The sequence below is a fragment of the Psammomys obesus genome, unplaced genomic scaffold (genome assembly GCF_907164565.1).
Source record: "Psammomys obesus unplaced genomic scaffold, mPsaObe1.curated_primary_1811, whole genome shotgun sequence".
NCBI lineage: Eukaryota > Metazoa > Chordata > Mammalia > Rodentia > Muridae > Psammomys > Psammomys obesus.
The window spans coordinates 12,697,562-12,722,190 of record NW_026596125.1 but is presented as its reverse complement, the minus strand read 5'-3'; the positions used below and the strand labels follow the sequence as shown (position 1 = coordinate 12,722,190).

Below are 24,629 nucleotides of genomic sequence, written 5' to 3'. Positions count from 1 at the left end.
CATTCGTTCCTGTTGACCCCCATAGTCAGGAGTTTTTGTTTTTTGAGACTCTTTATTGTCCAAACTTGGTGCTGTAGTAGACGATAACTTCATGCCTGACCGTCCTGCCTCTGTTAGGATTGCAATGTACCACCATGTCTGGCTGAGCTGGGGGTTTCTTAGCAGGAACTCAGTAAGGATTTTGGAACAAGAAAGTAACATGACCAGTAGGGGTGTTATTGAGCATGGATTGGAGCAGGAAGACACAGAAGTGGGAACCCTGCTGATAGACCAGGGAATGCAGAGTCTGGGTAAAGAGGGTCTGACATTGAGCAGTGGTTGTAGAGAACAAGGATTGGGAAACAGCAGGCATGCTTTATGTGTGAACCATGCAGACAGTCGAAGTGTGCGGTCTGTGCGTGATTACGATGGCACCAGCAGAAACGTTCCTTGGTTCAGTCCCCGTGGAGAGGCACCGCACAGGGGGGTGACTCCATTAAGTGGGGTTCTGGGTCCTTGCCAGGACTTTGAGAACTGGGAGGAAGGGTTTCTTTGTGTGTGACTTGTTCAACAGCCTCCTCAGCAATAGAGAGGCTCTGTTCTCTGCGTCTCTCGAGCCTAATTGTTTCATTTTAGCCTGATTCAGAGTTGTTGGAATTCCTCCTAGGGGTGGAGAAGGGAGGGCATTGGAGAAGTGGAGGGGAATCTTGAATTTTGTCCTTTGTGTACTTTCCAAAATACAGATACACCCACACACTGTTCTCCAGTGGAGATGAAGCGGACAAGCCCCAAATGCAGAGTTATGCAAGGACCTGGCACTTGAGTGGTCAGCCTCTGCTGGCTTCTCTTGATTTAAGGGGTTCTTTTTAATCCCAGAGCAAGGCCCAGGGGAGCTGTTACAGTGGTAATCTCACAGACAGTGCGATTCCTGGGCATCACCAGCTTCAAGCTAGGACAGTCGCTGAATGGGGCCAGGGCTCATCCTTCTCATCTGAAAGGCCCAAAGCTCTGCTCTGTGGCTCAGTCAGTCAAAGGGTCATATTTTGTCATAGTGAATAGGCTAATGTGAGTCTTTGTGTGTAGTTCTCCTTCTGGAAGGTATGAATCAGGCTTTCCTGAACTCTTTTTTCCTTGTTTCCTGAGGTCATCCTCCTGTTTTGTTTTGTTTTTTCTTGAATTAATCCTGGGACAGAGTAGTGATTTCACCCTCTGGCACATCAGAGCCGGTGCCTGTGGTGTTAATGCATTGTAAAGCCTCAGGGGCCTGGTGCTCTGAGGTAAGTCATCCTCCTGTAGTACAGAGTTCTTGGTGGGTGAGGGGCTTGACCTGGACTCTTTTTCTAGCTAGCAGAGGGAGAAAGAGTATGGAGAGAACATACTTTGAACTCTTGACCCAGCCGTTCCTTCCCCTTTCGTGACTTACCCAGCAGCCGTGCTGCCTGGGAAGTGGAGTCCTGGCTGGGGAGCCACTGTGCCGTAACCCATCTACACTATGGCAGGAGCGGTTGCCTTTGGGTCGCCATGCACTTTCCTCACAGATGTGGACTCCCTTCCCTTTAGGAGAGACGTGCCAAAGCCTGGGCATCAATTATGTTAGCGTTTGGGGATAAACAAGGAGCTATGTCTCTGTGCACGGTCTGCATGTGGTATTTTCTGTGTACAGACGTCCAGCCATTCACTTTCAGTTTTTTTGAGAACTTAATGTGTATGAAGCATGTTCCAGATACTTGGATTATGGGAGTGGAGAGTCAGGGAGGGGACAGAGATGCCCCCAGCGTGGCCTCTAGTAACTTTAGTCTTACTTGTCTCAGCGTTAATTGTCCTTGCCCTGTTCCATGTGCATGTGGCCATGTGACAGATCTTAAATCCCAGCACTAGCTACTGCCCTATCCTCAACCTTAGTGTTTCTCTAGGGCTTACAGGATAGAATGCAGCCTTTCAGGGTGGTGTTTGGGCCTCTGACTGTTTCTTTAGACTGTTCCCAGAATTCTCTGCTGCTACTCTGTAGGGCTCTGACTATGTCTTCAGACTGTTCCCAGAATTCTCTGCTGCAGCCTCTGTTGTCAGGCCAGTTGGCTGGCAGCCTAGACCTTCTGTCTCTCGCTTCTGGCCTTCCCCTTTCTTTGGATTGTCCTCTCTCTTCTCGTCTGTCCATGGTGGCACAGGTTAAACCTCTGAGTGTGGCCTGATGGGGTAAAGGCAGATCTGAGCAACCTTGCATCTAGAGCAAGCTTCATACTGCATATTTGGCATACCTTAGGTGGCTTAGCTCATGTTTCTTGGGATTCCTATCTCCTGTGGCTGGCCAGATTGCCTCCTCTGAGAAATCTGCTTAGGTTCCCTGAGTCTGGCTCACTGCCCAATGCAGAGGAGCTAGTGCTGTCCCTTGTTAGTGCTGAGCACCCCCTCATTCCCAGCCTTTAGTGTGGGCATCATCTTCTCCCCATATCATAGGTGAGCATGTTGAGCCCAAGGTTTATCCAGCTAGTAAGTTGAGTGCCAGGCTTGGTCATAGGCTTGGATTGTCAGTTGTGTGGTTATTGAAGGTTGAGGACTCTGGAGCATACTTTGTATTCCTTGTTCCTTCTGAATTTAGAATCTGTTTGTACTGTAAGTATTATACACAGTTCAAGATGGGAAGTTGCTTGGCAGTGTAGCAAGGATGAGGGCTTTTAAAAGTGAGGCCTGAGTTCAAATTTCTCCTCTACTGTTTGTTGTGGTGGTACTGTGGGTGGAAGGAAGTAATTGACTTCTGTGAGCTTCAGTTTTGTTTTTCCACCCGTAGCTGGGGAGATGGTTACTTCTAGACCTGCTGTGGTATTAGCATTGGAAGAAATTAATATAGCTGTTGGCAACGCAAAGGATTAGAGCCTGACAGATGTGGGAGACCTCTGAAAGCTGGGAAGTGGGGGTTAGAGGGGTGTTGGAGCTGGGGTTTGAGAGATGATGAAGGTTCTTTCTGTAGTTTGTAGATGTGCTTTATTTACATTGTCTGAGCTAGATGCCAACAGTTAAAAATTGAGTGGCTCCTCGGTAGCAGAGCACATACATGTTCTGCTCAAGTACTGAAGGCTGTGGAAGTGAGGAACAGTTGCTGTCTGTAGAGGATGCCCCAAGGCCTCCTGCCTTGCTGCCAGGTGGGTGGGTTTGTAGCCTCAACTTCAGATGATCTCTTCAGTTCCTTTGCTGTTTCCAGTCATGCTGTCACAGGTCAAACAGCAGAAGTATCCCCTCCACCGCTCAAGAGGTCCCCAGGTCTGTAGGGGCCAGCAGGGAGGACCCTGGCTTTTGGCTGCTCTGGTGACCTTTGTTTCCTGGCTGGTGGTCTTTCATTTTTATACAGATGGATAAGGTTCCCTGGGTCGAGGGAGAGGTCTTCCAGTTATTTGGCACATGTTGCTTGAGGACCTACGGCATGGCATCTGCTCTGTGCACAGGGACAGTTGTGACCACTCTGGCCTCACGGGCTGCTCTGGGGAAGGTGTGAAGGGCCAATGCAGGAAAAGTGTGAAGTGTTCCCTAAGAAAAAAGCTGCTTCTGTACAGAGCGCCCAGAGTGGCTGGTGCCTGTGCTGTTTCAGTAGCTGAGGCAGTCTCTCTGTGGAGATGACATTCAGCCTAAAATGTCCTCATGAGAAGGCACTGGTGGGATTTGGGGTTGGGGGATTCCAGAGGACAACAGGGCCTGATGAGGTGGTAACTAGGGGACTGGGCCAAGATTTGCATTTGATCTTAAACATGACAGGCAAGCCTTTCAGGGTGGTGTTTGGGCCTCTGAGAGGGTTTGAAGGAACATGGTAATAAGATGTTGATGTTAAGAATATATGTGTGTTTGAAATTCTCAGTGTGTATGCAGTGTGGATTTCAGGGCTCTGGGCAGGTGGGAATGATGAGGCTTGGCCTGAATCCTCTTATGAGAAATGCAGAGAATGGGAAATTTTGGAGGAAAAGCCAGCAGCTGTGTCTGCGTTTTTGTGCCTTTTCCTCAGGCTCTGGGAAGTCTGTCCCTGGGCTTTGCCAGCTTCATGGCTGGGGAAGAGCATGGGCCAGCACTCAGTGCTTGTCTGGCCTTCAGTGTGGAGGGAATGATGCTGTCAGCCCCTCTAGTGGTGTCTTTCTGGCTTGTTGACCACTGAGGTCATGTCTGGTTCTTGCCCCCGGCCTTGTCTGGGTCCCAGGCTAGACATGATCATTTGCTGCAGAAATCTGTCCCCTGCCTTTCTGGTGGGGACTGCATGAATCCTGTGGTCTCCTGTTCCCCACCCCCACGCCCAAGCTCGCCCACAGTGTAATGGGGTCACAGTGGAGACCTCTTTGTCATTAGCATTGTCTTGTCAGGGCATCGTTGCCACGTCACAGGTAGGAGGGCCACATCCAGGGAGCCATGTTGTCAGTCGAGAGCATCCATGTTGAGAGGATGAGTTGTCTGTTGCCTTTGTTGCCCTAATCCCTCAGATGCTTTCTTAGGAAGATGGGTTAACGATCGCTTTTGTGTATAGTTCTTCTTCCAGGCTTCTGCGGAGGTTAACAAGTTCCCAGTAGTTCCAGGAGAAGATTTTGCTTCTCTCCAGCATCTCTTTCTCCTTAACGTTTTTTTAAAACTTTTGAGGCTTTTTTGATTTTTAATTAAAAATTTTATTAAGATGCCCCGGCTGTATTTGAACTTGTTCAAGGCAGGGCTTGAACTTAAGATCTTCCTGCCTTGACCTCCTGAGCAGCTGATATAGGCCTGTGCCTCTAGGCCTGATGCGCCCCTGTCTTTCTTTTGAAAGTTTTGTACGGAGTAGTCACTGGGTTAACAAACAAGCATTCTGGTGGCCATTTCTTCTTGTCTCTGTAGGTCTAATGAATTGTCTGTATGTCTTATATGCTCTGTGTGGGAATGACACACTTTAGAGATGAGGAACTGGGGCTAGGCCTAGGTGTGGTCTGCAGGTCCTCTTGCTTCTCTTCTCCCAGCAGGTACTTTGAGCACTTTCCCAGGGTTTTGGTGGGGTGGGTAGGTCTCCGTCACAGCAGGAATGGACACAAGCAGAGCTGGCCTTGGATCGTGGTCCACTGTCGCCCTGACCGTGGACAAGTTACCTACAGTTTCCTTTAGAACCTTAATGTGTTAGTTACTTGTCTTTCTGCAAACACATCTGACAAAAGCTGGGTAAGGAAGGGAGGGCTTGAGGGTGTACTCCATCATGGCCGGAAAGGGGTCCCCACAGGAGCATGAGTGGCTGGTTATATTGTCTCCATAGCTGGGAGGCAGAGAGATGAATGCTGGTGTCAGAATACTATCTCCTTTTCATTCCGTCGGAGACTGCAGCCTAAGGAGTGGAATCGCCCACGTGCAGTTAGAGGGCTTCTACCTCAATTAGCCTAACCTGGAAAATCCCTTTAGGGTGGGCCACTCCTGTAATAAATCTAATTTTAATATTCCCCACAGACCTGCCCAGAAGTTTGTTTCCTAGGTGATTCTAGAACCTATCAAGTTGATAGGATTAGCCATTACACTCAGTTTCTAGAGTCCCGAAGATGAGAGGTACCTAATGTGCTAGAAGGCAGCCTGGCATAGGGGTCAGACTTGAAGGTCTGGGGCTGACTGCTCAGGTTCGAATCCTGCCTCTGCTATTTGTGCACATTACATGAATACCGCTTCTCTGGCTGCTATATGGTGATTTCTCACATCCTGCTGCCCCTCCACCTTCTAACACGAGAACTTCTTTCCTACACAGAGGCAGGGGAATTCTCAGGGGAAGAAGCTGGTTTTACTGGAGCCCCCTGGATTGGAGGAAGCATTTTCTTCGATTGCTTGACAGGAAGGGACAAGCCTGTGTGGGAGACTGATGTCACCATGGAGGGGACTCAGACAGGACGTTCAGAAAGAAGCCAATGTCTAAAGAGATTTCACTTAAAACAGAAATGCAGCTCCACTTTTCAGAAAAATAACAGATGCCCAAATGTCAGACAAGGGAGGGAGAAAGCTACAGTGTTTGTAAGATCTTATTGAAGTAGTTTTGAGCCGCTTCTCTGGGTTGCTTTGTTCTCCAAATGGGGCTGTGGAGCTAAAGGGTGTTAGCTCGTAGCCTTTAATTAGAGTTGTTTACAGTGTGTGCTAAATTTTTGTTGTTGTTTTGCTTTTTTCAAGGCAGGATGTTGCTGTGTAGCCCAGGCTGGCATCAAACTTGAGATCTTTTTGCCTCAGTGCTAGCATTACAGATGAATGCCACTGTGCATGGCTATTAAAAAAAAAAGTTGGTTTCTTTTCTACCTGTTCCTTTGGCTTGACCAGTGAAGGTACCAGGAACCCTCCAGCCTTTGTAATGCATGTAGGCTTCAGCACAGGGTGTGAACAGTTAGGGTCCAATTCTCTCATCTTTGTTTTCCAGAGTGAGTACATTGCACCCTGTGATTGTCGGAGGGCTTTTGTCTCTGGGTTCGATGGCTCTGCAGGTGAGTCACTAAATTGTCTGTTTTCAGTTTGTCTTTGTGTTTGTACCCCTCCCAAGATAATTGAATTGTGTTTCAGCCTATGCTATAGAACCAAAAGTAAATGCAAACTGGGCATACCCCAGCTGAGCCTGTGCAGGGTGGTGTGGGATCTCATTTCCCGGCTCATCAATGGCACCTTTTAGTGACTGTTCTTTTCCATGTTTTTGCTGTTTTAGACAAAGCAGAACAACCTTGAATTACAAAGAACATTTTTGAGCTTTGTATTGCTTATGGCATACACACAGGAAGTAGTGTTATTGAAACTGAGCATGGCTTCCTGGCTAGTGCTCCAAACGTGAAATGGGCTTTTAATAGCTTATCTGTTTTCCTATTTTAGTTTTCTGAGGACTTGACTTTTCGGTTCTTCATTTTCAGCGGTGTCAGATAATAACGGATGATGTTGGGCTTTTGGTGTTATGCCCTACGTTTTCCAAAACTGTTACACCCTTGACTTTTTGGGTGGTTTCCCCTTTGGGTCACCATTCCTTGAACAAACTAGATGAGGTAGGAGCCCCTCTTTACTTGTGGTTCACCTCTGCTTCCTTTGGCTTAAGTGCTTGTGTTGGTTGGCACATTTGGGTTGGTTTTGGCCACCACCTCTGCTGAGAGCCCAAGGTCTGCCAGAGCTGTGGGAACTAAGGGTGAATAGAGGTGGGAGGCACAGACTCCTGCTGGTGCCTGCTGAATCACGATGGTTTGGGTTGCCTGCTTCTGGGGGAGGAGGAGCAGCTCTTTGAGGGTGTCTATTGGAGCAGAAGAACCTTCCCCACCCTGTCTTTTTGGTTATGAGATTTGGCCATATGGTCCTCGGTTCTGTCCCTAACTGAGGCTACATGTATGCAGAGACCAGCATCCCGGTAGTCTGGGCTTCAAGACTGCTTCCTACAGTCTGACTTGCAGCCGCTGTGACATCGTTTCCTGAAGGTTTCCTTGAAGTCTAAGACCACTGGGAGCATGTGCTCCTCACTGCCCTGGCCTGCCTACCACCATTTCTTGTACAGATTCTCAGTGGTAGTCAGAAACCTTTTCTTGCTGCTTGCTCTAGGCACAGCCATCATCACAGAAGAGCATGCAGCCATGTGGACCGATGGGCGCTACTTTCTCCAAGCTGCCAAGCAGATGGACAACAACTGGACCCTCATGAAGATGGGTGGGTAGAAGCATAGACCAGCCACTGTCATTGGCCTGCTCTGGGCAGGGGTGGTGGAATTCTTCAGGGATCTAGGATCTTAATGCTTTTCCTGACATCTTGGATCCTTTGAAAAGCCATGGAAAAACAAAAAGTGGTGTGCTTCTGTGTACACACCATTGCACACTCACTTTTGGAGGATCCAAGGTTCAAAAAATCCCAGGTTTATTTTGCTGAGACAAATGGACTTTGGGGTCCACGAGCTAAAGCTGTCAGGTCTGATAGCACCATAGGGTCAGAGCAGTAAACCATGAGTCCCGTCTCCTGTTAAAGCAGGAATGTCAGCGTGATGGGTGGCGTGGATCCTTCTCCCTTCTGAGTGCTGCTCCCATGTGCTGTCTGCCTTCTCTCAGGTGTGCCACTCTAGGGAGGTTCTGCGGACTTCTCACTGCCCATGAGTGACTCAGTCCTGGGGTTTTGCCAAAGGTCTGTTTGCTAGGAAGTGATATGACTTCATTCTACAGAAGTTACACCAGGAGTTCCAAGAAAAACTTTTGTTAAGAAAGTGGCTTATTTAGTGGTTTGTTAAAAAAAAAAAAAAAGTGGAAAGAATTGAATAGCAAAATAAAGCTTCATGCCAGCCTGTAGTTTTTGAGGACCAGGAGTCTTGAGCTTATAAACCTTTGAGCTTCCTGTCTGTCAGAAGTCAGCAGGGAAAACATGAATGCATGAGTTTTTATAGGCACACATGTGCCAGGATGTTAACTGTTCAGCAAAAATCTCATTGGTTTAAAAACTATATCCCCAAAATACTGACTTGATTAAAGAAAAACTGACCTATAGACATGATTCTAGTTCATTTTGGAGGTTGTTTAATGCCTTTTCATAGTCTTGTAGAAGCAAGAGACTGTCCTCTGTTTTGGCTGGAGTTCCAGGGTTGTAGTAGGTTCCTGTGTACACCACATGAAATCCCCAGAAAGATGTTTTTTTTTGTGGCCAAGACCTAGGCTCAGTCCTCTGGTCAGAGACTGACAGTGAGCAGGGGCTTTGCTCTGTGGTCTTGGCCTTGTACTTAGCAGTCCTGTCTTCTTAGGTCTGAAGGACACACCAACTCAGGAGGACTGGCTGGTGAGTGTGCTTCCGGAAGGATCCAGGGTTGGTGTGGACCCTCTCATCATTCCCACAGGTGAGCGACTCGGTCCTTTCTGGCCTTCTAGATCTGGGGCATTTGGGGCTCAGTATGACTTGGTGTCTTGATAGAGGCTCAGCTAAGGAAGACATTTCTGGGACAGAGGCAGGGAAGGTCATGTGGTGAAGTTCTTTATTCTGCGTGCCTGACACTGAGGAATGCCTTTCAGAAGAGCCTGGGCCAGGTCCTGCTATTTGTCTTAAATGAAATGAGTGTTCATTTCATGGCTGACCATGTGGTTTTCTTCAGATTACTGGAAGAAGATGGCCAAGGTACTTCGAAGTGCTGGTCACCAACTCGTGCCTGTGAAGGAGAATCTTGTGGACAAAATCTGGACAGACCGGCCAGAGCGTCCCTGCAAGCCCCTTCTCACACTGGGCCTGGATTATACAGGTCAAAGCCATAGTGGTGATCCTAGACTTCTGCTTTGCCAACCCATCATGTCAAAGGTCATATTAAAGACCCTGTTATAGAGTTGGTAGGTCACACTGTGTGTAGCTTTGTCTCCAGCACAGGCCTCTGACGCCTCTGTGCCTTACCTGGTGTAGAGGGGCATTTGACAGAGCAGGACTTTGCTGCCTTACACTTTTGCTACCTGCTCACCACTTACTTAGGCTTAGTCTGTTGTTGCAGAGCAATTCTGGTGGCATTGTGGGTACTGGTGGAGAAGACTGAAGCTTTTCCCTGCCTGCCAACTGCTACTCTTCTGGGTCTGGTGGTTGGTGCAGCATCTTGTGACCCTAGCTTTGTTTCCTCTATGCTGGTACTTGTAGGGTTACCTTCCAGGCCTCACTCTCTTGAACCTTACACTGTGGAAGTTTAGATGTGGTTGTTTCTGTGGCCTGTGAGAGTGGGTGAGCTGCATGTGTTAAACCTTTTGTGAGAAAAGGAAGTGTGGATGGATGAAGACAGTGAAGGGTAGAGGGAGGAGACTGGAGGTGGGGCTGCCAGGGAGGGAGCCTTGCTGTAGAGACAGGGAGGTAGATGGGGGACGTCTGGAATGTAGGCAGATTGCCAGAGGGGTCCTGGGAAGCAAGTATCACAGCTCAGACACCCGGCCAAGTTTGAAACAACGTTCCCAGGCTGATCTTCAGAGCAGTCTGTGGTTGTGGGCAGCCCTAGGCTTGCTCTCCTGTGTGACACCCTCACTGGATGGTGTGGTTGCTTGGGGAGGATGGTACAGCCAGTGACTAAGGGTCAGCTTAGTATTTTCCATCAGCATGGTTGAAATTGTTCTTTAACTGAAACAGAGCCTCCGACCTGTTGCTGTAGAAGAGATCTCAGATATTGCTGCCAAAGTTTCTGTTTTGCAAGCAGTTGCATGCTTGCAATGGGCAGGACAATGAGCTACATACATCATTCAGGTGTCTATCCTGGTCACAGGTAGCTAGTGATCACCTAAGTTACAGATGTACTGTGGTGAAGTGACTTCCTTTGGCGCCATATTGCATTCTGGGGAGCAGCAGAGAGGCCGTGGCTGTGCCTAGCGGACCAGATGTGAGTTTGCAGTGATGCTCCCAGTGAGTCAGGCTTCAGGGGACTTTTGGGTCTTAGCACTAAGTCTTGGGGGCCAGGAATTGTAAAGTGAGTTTCATCAGTGAGGTCTTCTGTTTGAGAGCCCATTCATATAGCTCATTCAGTTTCCTGAATCACAGCAACCTTTATAGAATAATGCACTTAATCGTGTGCGTTGTCTTGTAGATTGTATGTCCAAAGAGGGAAGGACTGGGTCTGTTCAGAGCCATAACTGTGCTGAGCAGCTGGACCCCTGGCAAGCCTAGATGCTTCGTAGGCATTTGTGGATAGACATTTTACTGGTGAGGCAGTTGGGACTCGTGACAGTCAAGTGACTTTGCAGAGCCAGTCCTCTTTTGTAGGGCTTGACTCAGCTGCCTGCCTGTGCAGGCTGCACACTTGCTGTGAGAGCTGCTTCTGCGTAAGAGCGTTTGGCATAGGCCTTTTCACTCGGCTCCTGACGTCATGGGATCACAGCTGAAGTCAGAAGCCTATTGCTTCCTGCAGGCATCTCCTGGAAGGAGAAGGTTGCAGACCTTCGGATGAAAATGGCAGAGAGGAGCATCGTGTGGTTTGTGGTCACTGCCCTCGATGAAATTGCGTGTGAGTACTCTGGTTTCGCTGTGCAGGCATTACCTGATCTCCTCCTTGGGCCTCTGTGAATCTGTGTGTTCCAGCCATTCAGCTTTCTGAATGGTGAGGGAATTTGTAACAGACAGTGTCTCCAAATAAGAGAGCAAATGCCGGTTAGCACAAAGGAGAAAACATTACCATGAGCTGGGTAGGGGATGATAGACTTGCCAGAAGATTATACAGCGAGGGGCTCATGGTGAGTCCATGTGTAATGGCTACCTTTGGCCCATCTCTTAAAATTGTGACTTATCTGAGGAAGAATATTTCTCCTAAATGTTTCCTGTGTCGCTTTCTTTATGCTTACATAGTTTTCTAAGATCTTCACAGAACATTCTGGTACAGTTTTTATCTCAGGAAACATAAGAACTGAAACTTCTTTAGGCCCTTTTCTTTAACCTTTGACCTCCCCCTACTTATGCCCTATGCTGTTGTTCAGTCTTCTGTCATCTTCCAGAATCTGAATGAATCTTACAAAGTGTTCCCTCCTGTCTTGTTCTGACTGGATTTGATTTAGGGAAGTTACTTTTGCATTTTACCTCCCTGCTGGAAGAAGAAAGCCCACTCCGTAATGTCCTGCCTCTTCAGTCTTCCAGACTTTGTCAGACCGCAGTGACTGCTGTCTCTAATTAACCCCAGCAGCAGAGGAAAAACACACACACACAAGTGGCTTCTCCCTTTGAATATAAGACAACATGTTCCCATTTTGGAAAACCTGTGAAGTGCAGAGGGAGTAGAAAACAACAACAACAAAAACAACAAACCAAAACCCAAGATCAACCACAATCCTGTTACCTAGCAACAAGCATTGTTGACATTTCTGTGTATCTGTCATCCGCCTGGTTTTCTAAACCTGTCAGTGTTCTGGGAGCAAATATAAACATAACTTAGCATTAAAAATTCTGTCTAATGGTTATCCTTCAGTTTGCCTAACAGTTTCCACACGGATGGCCTTTGGGCTACTTCCAGTTTCTCCATAGTTAATATGATCCTTCCATCAAGATAGTGGCTCATACACTTATCTCTTAGTTTATGATCATTTTTCTCTTCCTATTTCTGCTTGCCTTTGGGGTTAGTCTTGTGAGTTTGTGGGTGTGTGTGGTAGGACTTTTGATCCAGCCATCCTGTCATGCCTCACCAGCTTTCAAGTACCTTCATTTCGAAAGGAGGTGGTAAGCCTGATCTGAGGGTGCATTCCTTTAACCCAGCACTTGGGAGGCAGAGGCAGGTGAATCTCCATGTGAGTTTGAGGCCAGTGTGGCTTACATAGCAAGTTCCAGACCTTATTCAATAAGACCTTGTCTCCAAAAATAAAAAAATAAAAAGGAGTCGGAATGAGAGGTTAAACCTTTCTACTTTGCTTTGAGGAACGATTATTTTAAAATAGAGGCAGTGACTTTTTTTACTTGGCCATTTTGCTCTCTTATTTTTCTGAGAGCAAGCTTTAGAGCTGGCAGCCAGGACCATAGCTGTACTGTGTGCTTATCATCATGCTTCTCAGATGTTCGGTGACCTTATCAGACTCTGGCCCTTGCTTGAGGCAGATCCTCCATACAGCCTGTAACAGCCCAGTGTGCTGAGCCACAGGCACGTGACTTGCTGCTCTTTTTCTGCCTCTGATGAGAAGCTCTATGTCCACTGGGCTGAGCAGGGTCCTTATGCTCCTCCCCCCAGTTCAATTTTTCTGTCCTAGGTGATTTGCCTTGGAATAGAGAAAATGCTTCTATCCTCCTTATACTAGGAGGTGCTAGGGGTTTGTATGCAGCAGAGCTGAGCTTTGAAGGTCCCCACAACTAGGATAGCTATTTCAACTCTTTGGGGGACACTGACCCCTTCCCTCCTCCACTTGCTTCATGGCCAACTGGGAAACAGTTCTGGTGCCATCAGGTGGTGGACGCCAGCAGTTGCAGCTCAGTTGTGTAACCCTGCGGAAGGTCCCTCACCTTTCTTGAGACACGGGGAATCCTTTGATAGGACCTTAGTTCTTTTTCTTAATTTTTATTTTTTTATTAATTACAGTTTATTCACTTTGTATCCCCCTGTGGCTCCCTCCTCCCCTCCCAACCCTGCCCTCCCCCTCTCCACCCATGCCCCTCCCCAAGTCCACTGATAGGGGAGGTCTTCCTCTCCTTCCTTCTGATCCTAGTCTATCAGGTCTCACCAGGAGTGGCTGCATTGTCTTCCTCTGTGGCCTGGTAAGGCTGCTCCCCACTTGGGGAGGTGATCAAAGAGCAGGCCAATCAGTTCAAGTCAGAGGCAGTCCCTGTTCCCATTACTATGGAACCCACTTGGACACTGAACTGCCATGGGCTACATCTGTGTGGGAGTTCTATGTTATCTTCATGAATAGGACCTTAGTTCTAAGCAGAAACTCTTCCCTCCCCCAAAAGCTACCTTTTAAGCTTGATCTGGGAGCCAGGCAGCTGACAGAAACCATTTTTAAGAGAATGCTTTTCTTTTTAGGGCTGTTCAATCTCCGAGGGTCAGATGTGGAGCACAATCCGGTGTTTTTCTCCTATGCAATCATAGGACTAGAGACGATCATGTAAGTGTTCACTCCAATTTACACGCCCTCTCTGCTCAGCTCCAAGGGCCCCATGCCCCCTTTTTAGTCCTCACTCTACCGTAATGGTAGTGTGCTTCCTCTCTCCGGAACTTCCTTCTTTGTCCCTTTGTCCTTGCCTGCCTTAACAGGTGTTTATTTTTATCTTGCACCCCCTCTAAACCTCTCAATGTCTTGAAATCTTCAAAAGTATTTATAGTAACATGATAGAAATAAGTAGATGAGACCTTCAGAACAAAGCTGATATGAGGTTCTTCATGAGGTTCCTGCTGTGAGATCATGCCCAGGCCACGCATTTGCTTTCCGGTTCTCTAGAAGGCAGTGCAGAGGCTCCAATGTGTGGTTCTGGCCCTGTCATCTTAAAGGTCAGCAGTGAGAGGGGAAACCCCTGCACTTCGCTCTGTTGATTTGTCAATTTTATCACTTCAGAGCATTGCTTACAGGCTTCCTGTCATTGTTTTTTATTGCATGAGGTTCCAGTTTTTTCTCTTGTGATAAATAAAACACTCCAACTAAAAGAAACTAAGAGGAAGAAGTGACACAATGACTTACGCTTCCTAACCTTAGTCCATTACGAGGGGAACCAGGTGGAAACTCAGACAGGAGCTGGAAGCAGGCTCTTGCTTCCCTGGCTTTCTTATGCAGCACAGGACCACCTGCCTAGGGAATAGAGCCACCTGCAGTGGGCTGGGCCCTCCTGTATCAACTGAAAACCAACACAACCCCCTAAGGGACTTGCCTACTGGCCAATCTTTTTGCATAGTCCCTCAGCTCAGATACACTTCTCAGATGGTGGTAGTCTGCGTTTGACAGTTAAAACTAATTAGGACAGGGGCCAGACAAGCTGGCACACATCTTTTAGTCCAGTTCTTGGGAGGCACTCAGATCTCTGTGAGTTTGAGGTCAACATGGTCTATATAGTTCCAGGACAGACAATGTTACAAAGGGAGACCCTACCTCAAAAAACAAAAGAAAACAAAACACCCCCCCAAAACAACCCAACCCAACTCCCAACCCCCCCAAAACCAAACCAAACCAAACCAAACCAAAAAACCAATGAACCAGTTAACCAGTTGGCAGCAGCAACAAAACCATACTTACTTTCTTTTTTACTTAACATCTAAAATAGTGGGTTTCATGGTAACATTTTTATACATATTTTTCATTGTACTTTGCTCATGTTTCATGTCCCATTTGTTAAGTGCAAACTGTGTTAGAGGTGGGTATTAGTGCTAGTGTGAATGGCAGGGTCCTGGGCTGTAGTTGAGAAGCTGAGCGCTCCTTTCTCTGAAGGATTCAGGCATATAAGTAGGCACATAAGCCTATTAGGCGTGGATATATGTGCACAGGAAGAGCTAGCCTAGACTTGTAAGAGGAGATAGTTGGAGAAAAATGAAATTGAATAAAAATGAAGGACGGTGAGTGGGGGTGGGACAAGGAGGGGTGGACAACGCCGTGCACACAGAGGGAGTGGCATGTTCAGAGGCCGTGGGAAATGCGCAGTGCGTGGGGCCCGAGGGTGAGCGGGAAGCAGAATGAAAGGTGCACAGGGCAAACTAGGACAATGGGAAGTTACTCATTGACCTGTTCAGAAGGGACCACACAGTCATTAAACTAAATCATAAAAAAGGTGGTGACTGAAAATAAGGAGGAAGGAATTTGGAGGCCAAGAGGTGGTGTCTGGGGGGTGATGGGTAAGCTGCAGACAGCTGGGCAGATGTGATGGAGATGGGACTGCAGGTCTCAGACTGTTAAGTGGGGGTGGGGGTGGGGACACCAGAGACAATGTGCCAGTTTCTGACCTAGAGAAGTGAATGGATGGTGACAGCATTTGCAGGGTCAGGAAATGCAGTCGGGAGGGCAGGGTTTGGGCAGGCGGTGGGGAAAGAGGAAAAGCTGCTTGGTTTTGAGAGCCAGAAGATGTGAGCCCGGTGTGTGTTCTCACGCATGGGCCCTCCTTTTCCGTGGTCCGCCCTGGCCCCTGCAGGCTCTTCATCGATGGGGACCGCATCGACGCGCCTAGTGTGAAGCAGCACCTGCTCCTAGACTTGGGCCTGGAGGCAGAGTATAAAATCCAGGTGCTTCCATATGAGTCCATCCTGAGCGAGCTCAAGACCCTGTGTGCTGACCTCTCCCCGAGGGAGAAGGTGTGGGCCAGCGACAAAGCTAGCTATGCTGTGAGCGAGGCTATCCCCAAGGTGAGTGTCTGAACGTGCCTGCGCCCTTGTGGTGCTGACATCACACAGAGCTGACGTCATACAGGCATAGCTCCGAGCTGTGGTCTCTGAATGAGCCCAGAGGAGGAGCCTAGAGTGGAATATCTCAGGCTCTTTAAACTCCTCAGGTCCCTGTCTTCCAGGGTGGGGCGTGAAAGATGATCTTAGGCAGCGCACAGCAGTACTTTGCCTTATTTAAATATATGTTTTAACAGCAGTTAGTGTGACTGAGAAAAAAGCTCTCAGTAGTGTCTGAGACAGTGCTGCTGTGAAAGTTCTTTCAGATAAAGTGCAGAAGGAGTAAGGCTCATGCAGGGGCTAAGCAGCCAGGGTGAAGGCACACAGGAACCTGCATTTTGAGATACATTTTCCAGCACGCATCCGATCTCTTTCTCTACATTTGAGAGACGGAGATTTGAGGCCCAGAGAGGCCAGGGAGTGGAGGATTTGTCTTAAGGTCACATGGTAGTGACAGCCTTGCCCTTCAAGGTTCCTTGCTGGGCCAGGGCAAGCAACCAACGCCAGTTGTTGAACTTCAGTTAGAATCTATGGCAGGACTGGAGCCCAGACCCCTTCAGAGGGGTTTTCTGCTGTTGAGCCCCAGACCCTGGGTTGGCAAGTAGTCTTTGTCAAGCTCAGCAGTGGACTCTCTAGGCAGGAGCCCAGACCCGGCTCATCAGCAACCCTGCCACAGAGACACTGTCTCTGCCCTACAGCTCAACTACTCAGAGCACTCCTATTTTTTCTTGTTATGTGAGGGGTGTGTATGAGGAGCGTGGTGGGGGGAGCAGAGAAAATGTGCACAGTTGGAGAAGCTTCAGGTGTGTGGAACCCTTTCCCAGTCACACAGGGCTGGGCTCTGACTGCAGTCAGAAACCCCTTCAGTCTCTAAGATGAGGCAGCAGCTGAAGGTGCTCACAGGGAGAAGTGGGGAGAAAGCAGGAGTCCTTTCGCAGGTCACCTGCCCCCTCTCATGGGAGATGAGGTTCCTTTTTGCAGCAAGAAAGTTGTTTTAGTTAACTCTAAGAGGGTAGTGAACCCCAGCCAGAGCTGCAAGGATTGGAACGCAATCCTCTGCTGTGACAGACGGGCAGCGTCAAAGAGCGAGGCCTAGAGGAGGATGCCTCATTTGATGTATTTATCTTATTTTGGGTGAGCTCAAGCTATGTTGAACATGCTCTGGGCATCATCCGAAATGACAGAACTCCAGGCTCCAGGGGACAGCTCTTGGGTCCTTCCTGGGAACTCTTCAAATAATGCCCCAGAGTATGTGTTTTTCAAGCCATTCATCAGGATGTTTCTCATCTTCCTGTGACTTGCCCCAGGATCATCGCTGCTGTATGCCTTATACACCCATCTGCATTGCCAAAGCCGTGAAGAACTCAGCTGAGTCGGAAGGCATGAGGCGGGCTCATGTGAGTAGAGCAGTTGGTGTACGAAATAGGATGGGAGGTGGTCGGGAGGGTCCAGCTCTGTCCTCATATGTGTAGCCCTGGGCCTGGCACAAGTTGAGAATCTCACTGAGCCTAAGCCCTTCGGGTTTTCCAGAGTCAGTGGGAGAATGATGTCACTGTTATGTGGGGCAGTTAACTGTTATGCAGGCCTGCAATCTCAGCTGCTTGTGAGGCTGGGACCAGGGGGATTGTGAATTGGAGGCTAATTTCAGGTATATAGTGGGACCTGTCTCAAAGAAGAAAGACAGTAAAATTGGATGTGTCAAATTTTTGTGAATGATAACACAAATACAATGAAAGGGGGCTGAAGAGATGGCTCAGTGGTTTATGAGCACTTGCTGCTCTTCTGAGGACCCAGTACCTACATACCTACATACCATCTCTCAACTGTCTAATTCTAGTGTCTTCTCATCTCCGTGGGCATTAGGCACACATGGTGCATAGCCACCCACGTAAGCAAAGCAACCACAAATGTCTCGCATACACACACACACACACACACACACACACACACACACGCATTGATGATGATAGTGTAAGAAACAGATTGTGCTTTAAGGCAGAAGGTGAGGCCAGCAAGATCTGAGGTTGACAGAAGCTGACTATAGCCCGTTGTTCCTGGCGTATTTGGGTGGGAATTCACTGGCGAGAGGAGCTGCCAGTGTGCTCAGGTGTTGAAGGGCCCCTGACTGTGCCTCAGTTGATGAATAGCTGGGCAGCCTTCTTCGCTCCCAGCAATGGGAAGTGCTACACAGAAGCTGAGTGCTGCTGGTGGTTGTGGCCACAGAACTGGGATCTGAAGCTGACCACCTGACTCTGTTTGTGCAGATTAAAGATGCTGTTGCCCTCTGTGAGCTCTTCAGCTGGCTGGAGAAAGAGGTTGGTTGTTATCCTCATAGACTATGCGACTGAGGAAGACCCTGAGCTATCACCACTCCCTGATACAGCTGGCCCCCTGCGCTTTTGTAGCCTAAAGCTTTAGTTGGATTTTGGTGTTCTCTGTGGCACTGTGTTCTATAACTTTGTGCATACACGCATTAATAAATCTGTGAGGAAGAAAGAAATTCCATCACGGTAGCTTCTCTGTGGTAGAGAGTGATATTGAAGTGGAATGCCAGGAGAAGAAGTGGCCTTTCCTGAGCTGCAGGCCACCTGGGTACATGGGGAGGAAGCTATCTTCGTGTGTGTTTTTTGCACTTTAAGCCTTGAAACTTTATATTAAACTGGCTCTTGGCCATTAATTTCTTGCCTATCCCTACCTGGAGTTGACAAGAAGTTAGTTTCTTTGTGCTGCTATTAAATAGAATCACTCTCCCTTTAAAGAACTAGAAACAACAATTGGAAAAGGGATTATACTCATGTCTTCTAGTATGACCATTTTTTCTCCATACTTGCAGCTGTTCATCTTTGTAAACTGTTCTTGTTTTCCTTGTGGTATACAGATAGGCTTTTGTGTTGTGTTTTATTCTTAGGCTGAGGTAGTGTGGACACTGACCATGTGCTTTGGTGACTGCACTGCATCCAATGGCCAGATTGTCTTACATATTCTCCCTGTTTTTGATTGATTTCCTTGTCTTTCTTTCCCCACTGTTACAGCCCTATAATAGCTTTGCACTTACCCTTTTTGTTCCTCCGGGGTAATTGGCTTTAGGTTGCTTAGTAGGAGATGCTTTTGAAATTTTAAATTTAGATGCACTACATTTTAGAAGGTTTGGGGACATAGTGCTGTGACAAAATAGTCCAGTGAAAATAGTCCTTCTACTTTAGATAGCTGTGTTGAAAGCCTGCCAAAGTTCCCTCCCTATTAAAGAGGAGATACAATGCACCCTGCAAAGTGGGCCTTTGGGGTGTGGGAATTGAGGACAAGTCATGTGTCTAATGCACTCCCCTAAATATGTCTGAAGCACATGTAAAGAGCTGATGATGTACAGGCCCTTTTTGGTTATAGGTTCCCAAAGGTGGTGTAACAGAGATCTCAGCTGCTGACAAAGCCGAGGAATTTCGAAGGTAAGTGTTTGTTGAGGAGAGCTGGGAACCTTGTGCCGATTTCTTGGTGAGCTGAGTGGGCTAGGAGGGCCCTGATTCCCAGCTCAGCGAAAACCTTCCAGTGACTCTGCTCGTCTCTTCCAGGCAACAGGCTGACTTTGTGGACCTGAGCTTCCCAACAATTTCCAGTACCGGACCCAACGGCGCCATCATTCACTACGCGTAAGGCATGCGGACAGAGGAGCATGGGCCGGGCTCTGCACCCGCTTCTGCACAGGAGCCTGAAGGGAGACACAGTTTCCCAGAGGCCTCCTGCCCACCCCTGTGTGTCTGGAGACTGAAGTAGGGGCTTAAGATCCCAGAGGCCTCATTTCCTCTGAATCCTCAGGCCTCTGCCTTTTAGACGTTTTCTCTTGTTTGTTGTGGTTATTATTAATAGTTTTTTTGAGATATATTCTCATTCTGTAGCTCAGACTGGTCCAGAACTTACTACATAGCCTAGGCTAGCACCAGCCTCATGGTGATCCTCCTGCCTCATCCTGGATTACAGGGATGAGCTGCCACACCTGGCCATATTTACTTTCTGAGGCTCAGACACTCAGAATCCTTGTATCTTGACTAGAATTCTGGAGTGCTTTCTTTTCTTGTAGCAGCAGACTTCTCGATGTCCTGGTCTGGCTAGTGTGAGCACCAATGCCAACATCCAAAAAGTGTACTGCTAGTTCGGGCAGCTTCTTGTGGGTAGAGAGATGGTGGGGAGTAGGAGATGTAGTTAGGTCAGGCATCAGCTCACCTAGCTCAGCATCTGTGCTGTTTAGGACATTTTGTACTTGTGCGTCTCTGTCTTCCATGTGCAGTAAAGGAAAGGGCACTCAGTCTGTCTCTTTAGGCTACAGTTGGGATAGGTTTTCTCCCTAGTAAATAATTGCTTTTAGAACTGTTAGCCTGGGGCAGATTCAGAGCTGTGTGGGCCATAGTCACAGATGTGCCGGTCCCACTCCCTGACTCCTGCCCAATGTACAGACACCAAAGGGATTTCACTCTCACTCACATGATAGATTTCATGGTGGATTTTTTCATATGATTAGAGCAATAAAGATTTCAAAGCCCTTTGTTCCTCTTTTGATGTTTTGTTTTGGAGACTGTCAGAAGCCTGCTTAGAGACCTGGCCAGTATCTGAGAGTCTCGATATTGCTGGAGAGGGATTGATCCCCGCAGAGTGTGAACTTAGAATGCTATCATCCCTTTGGGCATTTCCAGCACAGTTGTACTGTCTAGGATCTAGAATGGGGAAGGTGGGTCACTTTTCACAAAGAGCCTCCTGTTCTTTGAAGAGTGCTCCACCCAGAAGAAGTTGTCCCATCCTGCAGGGGAAAGAAGGCAGGGTCTCTTAGCACAGAGATAGATGCTTGGATAGAGATAGATGTTTGCAACCCTGAGACCAGGGAGACTTTGGCTGTTTGCATCCTGTCCCTGGAACCCAAGCTTAGACTGATGCTTCTGTCAGGTTTTTAATGTTGTCTGTCTGTTGTTTGAGATAGGGTTTTACTGTGTAGCTTGTAATCCTCCTGTTTCAGCCTCCTGAGAATTACAGCCACTTTGGTCTCTGTTGATTCTTAATTTTGTTGCTTTTGCAGTCATCTCTTAAACACTCTGTTCTAGATGCGCAGTTACTCCTGTTCCCGTGTCTTAGTTGGGAAGCTAGGTTGTAGAGTCTTTGAATAGTGTGAGGGCAATGCTTATAGCTTATTGGCTAATTTTTCTTTCCATAATAATTTCAGACAAATATGTCTTAGGAATAATACACAGGGCTGGATATAGTGGTGCATTTTGGGAGGCAGAGACAGTTGAACCTCTGAGTTTGGGTCTGGCCTGGCCTGCAAAGCAAGTTCTAGGTCAGATAGGTCTACACAAAGGAATCATGTCTTGAAACACCAAAACAAAAACAGAAAAAAAAAATAGTATACAGTATTCAGCTTTGCCAACTGATTATATGTTTGGAATAACTGTTTTTATTTTTTTTGGCAGGCCGGTCCCCGAGACAAACAGGACCCTGTCCCTGGATGAGGTGTACCTCATTGACTCGGGCGCTCAGTACAAGTAAGTGAGCCAGGGCTGCTGCGGGGCTTGAGACTGAGCTCAAGGCCCAAGGTCCAAGAGGAGAACAAACTGCTCTAGCTGAGTGCGCCCGGCTGCTAACCCATCCCTTGCTGGCTGGATGGTTTCTGTCTTGTCTGCTTTTTGACATCTCATTGGAAAAGCCCAGTTGTGACTGTTCGTATGAGGGATGATGGAGTTGTGTAGTCCTGGTAAAGTATGAAATAAGCAACTGAAGGAAAGTGAGCTTTGGGAACCCTCTGGAACTTTCTGCTCCATCTCAGAAAGCTTTCTGGCCTTGGGGCCTGAGGATGAAAGGTTAATTTTGAATGTATGGTCTGAAATGAGGACCAGCCTTTGCCTCCCCTTTCCTGAGCCTGTGTTGCCACTTTTACAGCTTTCCACGTCTACATTTTTTTCTCAGGAGAAAGACTGAAATTTGCCTGGCTCTCATTGCTGAACCTTGAGAAGGAGCCAGAGTAGATGCTGTGCACTGTGTACCAGCCCCCATCCCCGCAGTGGGAGCCTGTTCCAGGAGCTCAGCTGGTTACCGGTGACACAGCCTGGCCTCAGGATGTGTGGATCACTTGGCCACAGTATAAATTTCTGTCTCTTCTGAATTTCATAGGAAGGCTCTGAAAGTTATATTTGGTGTGAACTGGTGTGTGTTGAGAGGTACCTCTGGGTAGTTTTAGGGTCTGTGTTCAATAATCCCTTTGTTTTCCAGCAGCAAGAGGAGGATTTTGGTTTTCTTGCTACAGCTGCTCACTACAGGCCTCTGTATACTTGGTCTTCTTAGTCGTAACCCAGTGACAGCTGCCTCATGGCATAGCCCTCACTATATGGACAAGGGTAGTGTATGTTAGGGCTGAATCCATTCCTGTTCTATCAAGCCAATTTTGCATTTAAACCTTGCATTATTTTTCATAACAAGTTTATTGAGTTATAATTTACCCACTCGAAGTAGAAAATCAGTTTGTACAGTCATGCCACAGTTAATTCATGTATGAGTATTTGGTCAGACACACCTCTTCAGTTTTCTTGGACGTGTCTAGGAGTTGGGCTCCGGCTCCTATGGTAGCTATGTAACCGTCTAGGGAAAGCTGTTCTCCTGTGCTGTTCCCAGCAGGCTCTGTGTATAGTTTTCTCCAGGTACCCTGTTTCATGGCTGAGAAAAGGTTACTGTTTGTTTTCTCTACCTTTGGAAGGGACGGAACCACAGATGTCACCCGGACCATGCACTTTGGGACCCCTACGGCCTATGAGAAGGTAATGTGAAGCAGAGTCTGAGGCCCTGTCTGCCTTCTTAGAAAGACCATTGCTTTTATCAAGGGATTGCATAAATAAATACAAATTATAAGCAGGGTAGTAAAACACTCATTTTTGTGGAGTCAGGCTTATCGGTTTTATGAGATCTGTATAATTAATTATTGGAGGGTAAGACATTTGGAGAAAATTTAAAAGCATGCTGTTAAGGTCAGAGCAGCTCAAGTTCAACTTCAAATAGCTTTGGCCTACTCTTGCAGGGGGAGAGGGTAGTCAAATGTATGCGTTATCAGCAGTGTCTAGATTGGATTCTGAGAGCTACCCTCCTATTTTTCAAGGTCAGCATTCCTTTTTACAGCTCCCCTCTCAATGGACTTTGTGGAATGATAGACATTGTTCAGTTTCTGCTTTGACCTGTTAGAAAGGTAGCAAAGAGTTGTGAGGTAGAGAGATATCTTCTAGGGGTCTGGAACCCTGCCTAGATCCCTGCTGTTGCTGACTCTGGCCTTGAACAAGCTGTTATGTGTAGACATGGGCACAGCAGTGGCCACCTCCCTGGCCCCATGAGGCTATAAGCTGGAAACCTTGATATCATTCTGCTCAGCTGGCACAGGCTGAGGCTCTGAGTGTTCTGTGTGTCTGAGGGAGAGGGTTTTACAAGATGTGCTAGTACCTTTCTTGGTCCTGCGGCTTGACTTTGCCACTCCTACCTCGACGGTTTTGGGCCTTGGGTGCAGGATCCATTTGCTGCGATCGGATGGAGGAGTCTTGGGTATCGGTCCTTCCCTGGCCCTCTGGCAAGCTCTTGGCCTTGTCTGGGTAGTAAGCTGACCCTGAGGACAGCATGGTGGTAAGGACACCAGATGCTTAGGCCCGGCTGCCAGGCCAGATCTGCTACCAGTGGCTGGCGTGGTGCTCAAGTGCCCTTGTCGTGAAGGTTGATACAGGGTGTGTTGTGTTTCCTGGTCTCCCATCTTTCTAACAGCCTGTGGCAGAAGCTTCAAGGGAAGGCCTGGTGGGTCACCTTTCTGCTATTGCTTTAAGTTTAAGTTCCAGATTTCCTTGGCAGTTGATACGTGGCTAGGCTGTGAAGGTATTTTTTTTTGTTTTATTTTGTGTTTATACTTCACTGACATTCTCTACAATATTATTAGATACTTTAATAGGCAGGCTGTTCTGAAGTGCTTAGAACACTGTGTAGGGTTAAAATACCTGTCTCCTGCAGCCACCTTCTGGGTTTTCTTTGGCAGGAATGCTTCACATATGTCCTCAAAGGCCACATAGCTGTGAGTGCAGCTGTTTTCCCAACAGGAACCAAAGGTAGGTGGTTTATTCTGTCATGTGGCAGGCTCAAGGCTCAGAGCGCAAGCATGTCTTAAGTGTGGGTAGAAAAAAAATGTATCCTCCATTTTGTTTTGTTAGTCTTGGTTCAGTTCTGGCCCAGCTAGGATATACAGGATACTCCATGGAGTGAGACCCCTCTACCCAGATGTAGCTCCCATGTAACCAAGAGCCAGGCTTAGGTTGGTTTCCAGTGTCAGTTCTGACCACTGACAGAAGTGGTTGACACATGTTGGGGCAAATTGGGCACAAAAGCCTCAGGGCTGGAATGGAAGTTAGGGTAGCCTCCTGTGTGTCTTCAGCATAGGGCCAGCACCTTTGATGACCACTGTTGGATTTTGTTTCTGGGATACTAACTTGGGATATATTCTGCTCTGAGCATTGGATGAAGCATTAGATTACAGGTTGCAGACTTAGGCCTCGACTCTGGCAGATGGGCATGTGTTCAGCTCCCTTAGACTTGGTCTTTTTATCTTTCATGCCTACCAGTCTGCTTGTAGTCTGGTGAGAATCTCATGCTTGTAATTCTGAAACCTTAGGGTCCCAGATCTGGGAAGGGAATGTCTTATTTTGCAGCCTTAATCTGTAAATAGATGTCTGTCCCCTAAGCTGCTGCTGAAAATGATCCCCTGGCTTTAGACTGAGCTCTGACTGTCTTCTCATATTTTCTGTTGTTAGAAAGTTCTTCCTTGTACTGAACTTAAATCTCAACTCTTTGGTAACATTTACCTTTTGCTTTGTTTCGCCTTCTGAAGCCAAACATAATACATCTAATCTCTAAAGCG

At 47.6% G+C, this 24,629-nt stretch overlaps 1 protein-coding gene across 3 annotated transcripts in view; it reads left to right on the top strand.

Moving 5' to 3' along the window:
- Xpnpep1 (X-prolyl aminopeptidase 1) overlaps positions 1–24,629 on the top strand; it is a 47,613-nt gene that overhangs the window by 17,922 nt on the left and 5,062 nt on the right. For all 3 annotated transcript variants that reach the window (XM_055591480.1, XM_055591478.1, XM_055591479.1), the window contains 14 exons: positions 6,356–6,419; positions 7,504–7,608; positions 8,681–8,773; positions 9,026–9,169; positions 10,799–10,894; positions 13,385–13,466; positions 15,472–15,682; positions 17,026–17,115; positions 17,983–18,033; positions 19,103–19,161; positions 19,285–19,362; positions 21,169–21,240; positions 22,446–22,506; positions 23,754–23,823. In XM_055591480.1, coding sequence (XP_055447455.1) covers positions 6,356–6,419; positions 7,504–7,608; positions 8,681–8,773; positions 9,026–9,169; positions 10,799–10,894; positions 13,385–13,466; positions 15,472–15,682; positions 17,026–17,115; positions 17,983–18,033; positions 19,103–19,161; positions 19,285–19,362; positions 21,169–21,240; positions 22,446–22,506; positions 23,754–23,823 — 1,276 coding nt within the window. The remainder of the gene's footprint in view (positions 1–6,355; positions 6,420–7,503; positions 7,609–8,680; positions 8,774–9,025; positions 9,170–10,798; positions 10,895–13,384; positions 13,467–15,471; positions 15,683–17,025; positions 17,116–17,982; positions 18,034–19,102; positions 19,162–19,284; positions 19,363–21,168; positions 21,241–22,445; positions 22,507–23,753; positions 23,824–24,629) is intronic.